The 9,721-nt window shown below is 43.4% G+C and overlaps 1 protein-coding gene across 1 annotated transcript; it reads right to left on the bottom strand.

The window, feature by feature from the left end:
• Positions 1 to 1,328: 1,328 nt before the first annotated feature.
• On the bottom strand, positions 1,329 to 7,368 carry LOC126401498 (extracellular calcium-sensing receptor-like). Its single transcript, XM_050062823.1, has 6 exons — positions 7,346 to 7,368; positions 5,507 to 5,570; positions 3,305 to 4,099; positions 2,977 to 3,204; positions 2,674 to 2,797; positions 1,329 to 2,236 (listed from the first exon to the last, which is right to left on the bottom strand). The coding sequence occupies exons 1-6, from the start codon at positions 7,366 to 7,368 to the stop codon at positions 1,329 to 1,331; spliced, it is 2,142 nt and encodes a 713-aa protein (XP_049918780.1).
• Between the last annotated feature and the right edge of the window lie 2,353 nt (positions 7,369 to 9,721).

Genomic DNA, 9,721 nt, shown 5'->3' with positions numbered 1-9,721 from the left:
AGTTTTCCTAGGTTTTAGCCTCTGCCAGAGTTGTTCCTCTTTGCTAAATTTGTTTGTGACTTTAATGGACAGGATTTCAAGGTACAGCCAATAGAAGCAGAGTGTGCAGTCAGGGGTCCTCCAAGTTGTGTTTCTGATGTTTTAGATGATGTTTTCTCCTTTGGATTCACTAGACTGCTGAACTAAGTGCTAAGTGATTGGAATTAGTCAGCACCTCTAGGTCTGAGGCCATGGTTTGCTGCTGAAAGATGGTGGATTTTTTCCCCTGGGTTAGAATTTATGGCCCCAAATGAAAGAGCACTTGGGGACTCCATTTTACCCTCAGAGCCCTGAGGGTAAAATGGAGCGTGGGATAGAAAGGCGGATTGGTGCAGCATGATGGAGGCATTGCAATATCGTGGTCAAAAGGGAGCTGAGCTGTAAGGCAAAGCTTTGGACTTAGCAAGTAGTTTACGTTTCGACCCTTACCGATGGTCATGAACTTTAGGTAGTGAATTAAAGAATGAGATTGTGAATACAAGTGGCTGAAATGAGTTTCCGCTATAGGATGGCTGGGCTCACTCTTCGAGACTGGGTGAAGAACTCAGACATTTAGAGGGAGATAAGAGTCAAGCCAATGCTTTCTTTTGATGTTTTCCAGGCATGTCCAACTGGTAGGAGACCCTGGGGAAGACCCGGAACATGCTGGAGTGAGTACATATCTCATCTTACCTGGGAACACTAGAAAAGGTTGCCTAAAAAGGGACGCATGGACAGCCTTCCTTCGCCTGCTGCCACCATGTGGCACACAGTTGAAAAAAAAGGGATATAAAAGGTTGATGGTGAAAGTGACGTACAGAGCAGTTGCAGTTTGCCCGTAGCCAGAGGGATGCAACATTTTTCGTCCCAAAGCAAATTTCAGATGAGGCAGTACACGCTTGGAAAATAATGACAATAATAATAATGCCAGTGGAACACAGACAAATGGACTAAGATACACGTACAGCCAGACCAGCCACCATGACTATGAACAAAGAAGCTTAGTTTACAGCACACACAGAGGGGGCGTAACTTCAATCTCTGCTTGAGACGCTGTTACTCTACTGTATCTTTATAAAACGAATAGTTGTTTGCTGCTTCGTCAATGCTCTGAATGTTGCCTACAACTTATTTAAAGTGTAAATATAGTACAAAATACACACACATAAACACACACACACACACACATAAAAAATGAAATATATAGTTCAAACCATATCAGTTAATATAATTATTGATCAAGTTGTATTCAAAGCTGTTATCTCTAATTCTTATGTCAAAATTTTAATGGCATTTTCTATGATGATTTTTTATTTTGGTGCCCCCTTCCCCATCATCTCCTTTTTTGTATTCTTCTCAGGTTTCAGTAAGATAATATAACATTTTGGAAAAAATATACAAATGAGCAGTCCAAAACTGGAGGCCAGAATAGCAAATATCTCCACAGCAACACTGAACTTCCCAGGGGAGCTGACATATGCTGGAATAAAGGTGATCCATACTGCACAGAATATCAGCATGCTAAAAGTGATAAATTTGGCTTCATTGAAATTATCAGGGAGTTTTCGGGCCAGAAAAGCAAGAATAAAACATAACATGGCCAGAAGACCTACATACCCAAGAACAGCCCAAAAGCCTACAGCTGAACCCAGAGCGCACTCAAATATGATTCTGTCCTTAAACTGTTTAAAGTTCTTGAATGGAAAAGGAGGTGAAATTGTTAACCAGAGGATACATATGATAACTTGTATAAGAGTGAAAGCCAGAACACTGAGCCTCTGCTGTGCAGGCCCAAACCATTTCATCACATTACTACCAGGAAGTGTTGCCCTGAAGGCCATTAACACCACTATAGTTTTCCCCAGAACACATGAGATACAGAGAACAAAGGTGATGCCAAATGCTGTGTGTCGCAGCATGCAGGACCATTCAGAGGGCCGGCCGATGAAGGTCAGAGAACACAGGAAACACAGAGTCAAGGAGGAGAGCAACAGGAAGCTCAGCTCAGAGTTGTTGGCCCTAACAATAGGAGTTTTCCTGTATCTGAAGAAAATTAATGCCACAACAGCAGTGATGCATGTTCCCAGCAAGGACGCTGCAGTGAGCAGTGCTCCCATTATCTCTTCATATGATAGAAACTCTTTCTCCTTCTTTACACAGGCATCTCTTCTCTCATTTGACCAGAACTCAGGGTGGCATCGCACACAGGTGATAGAATCTGAAAAATTATTTTGAAGCAGGTGTCAGCCTTGTTCGGTACATTTGATGGTTCTTTTCTCAATATTGCTTATTTTCCATGCATATCTCAAGGCAATTGAATCGACTGGACTAAGTTTTGTCTTAGAAGACGTTTCACCTCTTATCCAAGAGGCTCCATTAGTTCATGCTTGTCAGACTAGGCTGGAACTAGTCTGGCTAGGTCAGACAAAACTAAGTCCAGTTGCTTTCGAGTCAATTGCCTTGAGATAACTATGACCTGGATAAATGAGAATATCCACAAACATGTTTCCATGCATAGAAGACATACAGTACATAATTACCGTATAATAAATGGATAGCCATATGACAGCTTTATTTTGGTTGTATTTGCTTTGTTTTATTTCACAATTTCACCCACTCTCATTAATTACAGTTTCAGAAAGAGAGATACTATACCTGTCATGTTGCTTATCTCTCCCTCTGCACATCTTAAGCAGTCATAGCAGCAGACAGGCTTTCCTTTCTGGAGAACCTTGCGAGTTCCTGGATGACACTTCTCACTGCAAACTGACACAGGCACCTGCAAAAACAAAATGACGATGACAAAATATGCTGTCATCTACTTTGACAAGTTGCTGTCATTTTTAGGTTCTCTTATGCAGTTTGATGCATCTTAAACAAGCATTATGATACAACATCTTGTAACATATCCACTTTTAAACTTTTAAAATAGACTATATAAACATTACATGAGCTTACTAGTTGTGAGTTGTTTGCCCAAATTAAAGACTTATTTTGCAGATTCAGCTGTTTGTCTGCAGGTAAAGATGCATCATAAAAAACAACTGTGACAAAGTCCACAATGCCATTTTCTGTTGGTTGCCAATTTATAATTTCATACTTTGCTGCTGGGTCTCCATTCTCATTAAAGTAAACTTCCTCTCCTTCCTTTGTTTTGAAATGAATCCTTTTTATGTGCTGTAAAATCTAAAAAGACATGAATCAATGTAGATCATTATCTGACAAACAGCTTGTAGGACTGGTGGAGATACACCATGATAGTCTTGTGATTTATTTATGAACTCACCGTATATGGATCTAGCTGCACCTTCATGTTACATGTTTTGTTACAACTAAGAATACTGTGAAGTGAATGGGCCACAGCATACACTCCTTTATAGATGTTGTTTAAGATAGGCATGAGCGACATATCAGTGAAGCTGTTCTGCACTCCAGACAGATTTTCATGTCCAGTACATCCTTTCAAATTCTCTGCGGACGACTTTGACTGCGTGAATTTACAGCTGAATAATTTCTCCCAAAACTCTGTAAACAATTCATTACTTGATGAATTGAGAGGCTTCACATCCAACATGAACTCTCTCATGCCACTGACATGTGCTTTGGGGATGGACAGGCCTATGGCACCATCCAGAATGTGATGCTTATCTATGGCTGCAGTTTGGGGATCAAAGATCCAGCTCTCACTACCGACCCACTGGTACCTCGTCAAGTTGTAGTGAGACATTGCATGCATTAGCATGACAATATCCGCGAGGGCGAGAAAAGTGACAATCACCTTGGAAGTTGAAGCTTTGATAATGTCAATTATCTTTTGTATTTTGTCTGGTGGATCTGTTCTAAAGAAAGACACAGAGTACTCCAGACAGATGCCCAGCTGCTGGGCTGTTTTTGTAAATGCCGCCATGCCATTGTTCCCATAATCATCATTTGTTCTAATAGCTCCAACCCAAGTCCAACCAAAGTGCTTGACCAACTGTGCCAGGGCTCTGCTCTGGTAGTCGTCACTGGGTATTGTCCTGAGAAAGGATGGGTACTTGGTTTTATCACTGAGACAAGCACAAGTGGCAAAGGGGCTGATCTAGAAGAAAAAAAAAACAATATCTTGAGATAAATAATTGAAATATAAAAAATGTACACAGCACACTACAATGTGGTAACACTGAATAATACTCATCATTGATGAAAGGTCAATTTATTGTTTACGAAATTCAGTGAATAGTTTAATAATTTTACTGTTAACAATGAAATATTAAATAATTATACTTACTATTAGCAATGCCATAAATATTTATTTTAACACTTTATCCCTATATATGCTCTGAAAATGAGGATCAACTTATTTGTACACCTTAAATAAATTGTTTGTAAAAAATAAAAAATAAAAAAAAAATATACATATATATATATATATATATAAGAGCAGTGATGATTTATCTCTGAGGACCTACAAGGTGGGGCAAGAAGAAGGTGTCCAAACAACGAACAGTTTTCGGCCATAGCCCATTCTGAATAACTTAACTGTATATCTTATTGGATAAGAATATTCAGTTGTGCCCTCGATAATGTGAGGCTTTTTTTTTTTTATAATAATCCTTTAACATTATGGAGGTGTATTTATACTTACAATTGATAATTGTAATTTTAAAAAATGAAAAGTAATGCAGGCTAAAGGTGATGAAAAATTTAGAAAATAAGAGTCTTCAGGCAAACTGAAATACCCCACAACAGTACTGTTAACATTACATTAACTGTAATGTTTTTTCTTATGTTTGCCAGAGTGAGTGTGTGTGTGGGTTAAAGTGTGGTTTAAAAACTGACATCCATATAAATGTTTGGTCTTATTTTGAACCGGAGCATCTGCAGATTATTTTGATATCTGATATGTTACGATCGACTAAAGTTAGGCAGGATACCATATGAATAAGTCAATTTTTTCTTGACAGTAAGGGAGCAGGGTGGGGCCAATTCCACCGAGCACTACTGCACTGTGATCTGGCCATCATGGCTGCGACCCAGTTTTGTTACATCCACCACATGGTGTTTCAAACCAAAGTAAGTGAATAGTAGTTAAACATTTTAATTTTTGTCTATTTTAATTTTGTTCATTGTTGTTATTTTCTACTTTGACATACTGTAGCCGACAGATAAAGCTAATGCTGTTAAAAGTTCAGTCATGAATGACATGGATCAAAGATTTTTGGCTGTGTTTTAAAAATGCATTCATTCTCATAATTACATTACACACAGTGAACTCAGATTGCTCTGTGCAACACACCACAGCTTCATCACAAATAAACAAGTTACATATTTTTCTTAGCTTGTTAGACTCTTCTGAAACATGCTCCACCACATCTGCTGGAATCATCAATCATCTACAGTGGCAGTGATCAGCCTTGATCTGCATCTGAGTGCACTTTTCGAGTTTTGTTTTGTTTAAAGGGCCTCTCGGGGGCAGTGAAATAAGTGTTACATACAACATTATCACCTTATAAACCTCTTGGGTTTGTCTCAGGCTGTGCTCAGCAGAGAAGGAGAACTGCTGACCCGAACTGAGGATAAAATTGGGCAGTGAAAGAAGCACTTATAGGAACTCCTGAACCCGGCCGTCACATCCACAGTGGAGGAGGCAGAGCCTGAAGACTTGGGGAAACTCTCGGCAATATCCCTGGCAGAGGTTGCTTCGGTAGTCAAAAAGCTCCCCAGCAGCAAGGCACCAGGTGTAGATGAGATTCGTCCTGAGATGCTGAAGGCTCTGGACACTGTTCGGCTGTCTTGGCTGACATGCCTTTTCAGTGTCGCGTGGAGGTCGGATACGATGCCTGCACTGTTGCAGCCCGGAGTGGTGGTTCCCCACTATCAAAAAAGGGGACTGGATGGCGTGTTCCAATTATCGGGGTATCACACTGCAAAGCCTCCCGGTTAAAGTTTACTCCAGGGTGCTGGAAAGGAGGCTCCGACTGATTGTCGAAGTTTGGATTCAGGAGGAGCAATGTGGTTGCCGTCCTGGCCGTCAAACAGTGGACCAGCTCTTTTCCCTTACAAGGTTGCTGTAGGGGTCATGGGAGTTTGCCCATCCAGTTTACATGTGTTTTGTGGAGAAGGCTTACAACCACGTCCCTTTGGGGATCTTGTGGGGGGTACTGCGGGACTATGGGGTACCGGGCTCGTTGCTACCAGGCATCTGGTCCCTGTATGACCAAAGTGAGAGGTGCGTCTGCTTACTTGGCGCAAAGTCAAACACGTTCTCAGTGGGTGTGGCCTCTGCCAGGGTTGTCCTTTGTTATTGATCATGTTTGTGATATGCATTGACAGGATCTCGAGGCCCAACTGGGGGGAGGAAGGGGTTCAGTTTGGGGACCTCAGAATTGTGTCTCTGCTTTTTGCAGATGATGTGGCTCCATTGGCTTCATCATACCATGACCTCCAGCATGCACTGGGGCGGTTTGCAACTGAGTGTGAAGTGGTCGGGATAAGAGTCAGCACCTCCAAATCTGAGGCCATGGTTCTCTGCCAGAAACCAGTGGATTGCCCCCTCCAGGCTGGCAGAGAGTTACTGCCTAAAGTGAGGGAGTTCAAGTATTTTGGGTTCTTGTTCCCGAGTGAGGGTAGAATGGAGCATGCGATGCGGGCGCTGTGCTAGATTGCAGATACAAGTGGCAGAAATGGGTTTTGTCCATGGGGTAGCTTGGCTCAGTCTTAGAGACGGGGTAAGGTGCTCGCTCATCCGGAGGGAGCTCGGAGTAGAGCTGCTGCTCCTTTCCATAGAAAGGGGGTCAGTTGAGGTGGTTCTGGCATCTGATCAGGATGCCTCCTGGGCATGTCCTGTTGGAGGAGTTCCAGGCACGTCCCACTGGTGGGGAGCCCCGGGGCAGACCCAGGACACGCTGGAGGGATTTCATATCTCATCTGGCCTGGGAACGCCCTGGGGTCCTACAGGAGGTGCTGGAAAATGTTGCTGTGGAGAGGGACATCTGGGGTGCTCTGCTTGGACTGCTGCCCCAGTGACCTGGCCCCAGATAAGCGGATGACAATGGATGGATGGATGGATGGGGGCAATGAAACAAGCATTACACAGAACATCATCACCTTATAAAGCTGATATGGCTGTTGTACCTGATCAATGTAAGTCCGACATTGATCCTCCTTTTAGCTCTGTTTTGGTCTCCACCAACTATTTAGCTGCCAAATGCTTGACTTTGTTCACTACATAGTTGCTAACTTTACTTGTCTGATATTTGGTGCTTGGGCAGGTGAAGGAGGCTGTCAAGCAGAAAAAGGAGGCCTTTTGGCCTCGGCTGGGTCTCATAAAGCAACAGATAAGTACTGGGGGGCCAGAGGGGCTGCCATTGTGGGCAATGGTTGCCAGAACAAAAACCTGAGTGTGAGAGGAGTTCGGGAAGGCTATAAAGAAAGGTCTTTCAGTTGGCCTTAGGAGAGTTCTGGCACACCATAAGAGGACTCAGGAAAGGAAACAGGGCTTGACACATGGCTGTTGTTGGCAGGGTATGAGAAGTGTGTATCTAAACTGAAGAGATTGTCAAATGGTGGAGAGAGCACTTTAAAGAACTCCTGAACCCAAACATTACTGCAGGGTGCTGGAAATGAGGCTCTGACTGATGGCAAACCACAGATCCATGAGGAGCAATGTGCATTCTTTCTTGGCTGTATAACATGTGTTTTATGGACTTAGAAAAGGCGTAGGACTGTGTCCCCAGGGCAGTCCTGTGGGGGGTACTGCAGGGGTATAAGGTACTAGGACCCTTGCTACAAGCCATTAGGTTTTTTTATATAACCAAACTACTCTTGGTACAAAATCAGACACGCTACCTGTGGGTTGTTGGTGGGTTGTCTCTTGTAACCAACTGTGTTTGTGACATTGATGGATAGGATCTCAAGGCACAACTGAGGGCAAGAGAGTGTCCGAGGACCTCCGGAATGCGACTCTCCTCTTTGTAGACAGTGTGGTGCTCTTGGTTTCATCAGGCTGTGACCTCCAGCACTCACTGGGGTGAGTTGCAGCCAAGTGTGAGGCGATTATATATATATATATATATATATACAGTACATACATATATGCACCACCTCACACTGTCTCACCTTGAGCAGAAAAACACCTACGCCAGGCTCCTGTTCATAGATTTTAGCAGTGCCTTCAACACCATCATCCCACAGCAACTGGTGGAAAAGTTGCAGCTGCTAAAAGTGGACAACGGCATCTGCAACTGGGTCTACAACTTCCTGACTCAGCGACAGCAGACAGTCAGGGTGGGCAGCCGCACATCAAAGACCATCACAGTGAGCACAGGCTCTCCGCAGGGCTGCGTCCTGAGCCCTCTGCTCTTCAGCCTGCTCACCTACGACTGCACTGCTAAATTCTGCAGCAACCACATCCTGAAGTTCGCAGATGACACAACAGTGGTGGGCCTCATTAAGGACAACAATGAGTCTGCATACAGGGAAGAAGTGAAACAGCTGAGTGCATGGTGCAGATCCCATAACCTCTTCCTCAATGTGGACAAGACCAGTGAGGTTATTATAGACTTCAGGAGGGCCGGCAAACAGGATCATGCACCAATTATAGACTTCAGGAGGGCCGGCAAACAGGATCATGCACCACTACACATCGACGGGGCTGCCGTGAAGAAGGTCAGCAGTGAAGTACTTGGGGGTTCACATTGATGATGACCTCACTTCAACCACGAACACCACAGCAGTCATCAAAAAAGCTCAGCAGCGGCTCCACTCCCTTCACAGACTCAGGAAAACAGGCCTCCCCACCACACACCTCACCACCTTCTACAGGGGCACCGTGGAAAGGAACCTGACATATGGCTTCACCTCCTGGTTCGGGTGCTGCACCGCGCAGGAAAAAAAGCAGCTCAACAGACTGGTCAAGACAGCCAGCAAAATCACTGGTGCCCCACTCCCCTGCCTGGTGGAGCTATACCAGCAGTGCTGCATCAGCAGAGCCACCTCCATCATCATGGACCCACCCCACCCCTCCCACCACATCTTCTCCCTTTTGCCATCAGGGAGAAGGTACAGAAGCATCAGCTGCAAAACCAGCAGGAAGCTGAAAAGCTTCTTTCCACAGGCCATTAGACTTATCAATGGACTGCTCTGCATCCCCACATACACACCCACACACTCTTATCCTTGACAGCTAGTCACCTGCCAAGTCAAGAGACTGAATGCACTACCTGCACTTTGAAAGAATGGACTACTAGATACAATTTATACACATTGTTTTTATTTATATTCATTATTTTATTATGCTATATTTTATTATGATTTTATTGATGTTTTTATTTTTGCACTGTTGTCACTGACTGAGAAACATAATTTCGTTCTCTTGTGTATGAAAATGCACAGTGAAAATGACAATAAAACCTTGAATCTTGAATCTATAAAGTTAAGGTGACAACATTGTGTACCTGAGAATCTCAGAGGAAAAATAATAGCTCAAAAAATAAAAAACACTCCTACCTACATTTTATTGAGGTTCAGTTCTGTTGGGATTCACAGGACCACAGATGGTTTATCATTTGGTAAAATCATCACTGGACAATTTAAAGGCTTTTTCCTCTGCATGCTCTTTGTCTTCAAACAAAGAGGGCTATGCGACACCCATCTCCACAGGAGATCTCACCTCACACCTCAGTGAGACTCAAGTCCCAAAACTTGATTGGACAAGACCTTT

This window comes from Epinephelus moara, chromosome 2 (genome assembly GCF_006386435.1).
Source record: "Epinephelus moara isolate mb chromosome 2, YSFRI_EMoa_1.0, whole genome shotgun sequence".
NCBI classification, from domain to species: domain Eukaryota; kingdom Metazoa; phylum Chordata; class Actinopteri; order Perciformes; family Serranidae; genus Epinephelus; species Epinephelus moara.
This window is presented reverse-complemented; position numbering and strand designations above follow the sequence as displayed.

Coding starts and splice junctions, on each gene's coding strand:
- LOC126401498 (XM_050062823.1), bottom strand. CDS start 7,368: ATGGCAGCCCCTCTGGCCCCCCA. Junction 4,100..5,506: donor AAACCCAAGAGGTTTATAAG/GTGATAATGTTG, acceptor TTTTTCTTCTAG/ATCAGCCCCTTTGCCACTTG. Junction 2,237..2,673: donor AGAGATAAGCAACATGACAG/GTATAGTATCTC, acceptor ATAATTTTTCAG/ATTCTATCACCTGTGTGCGA.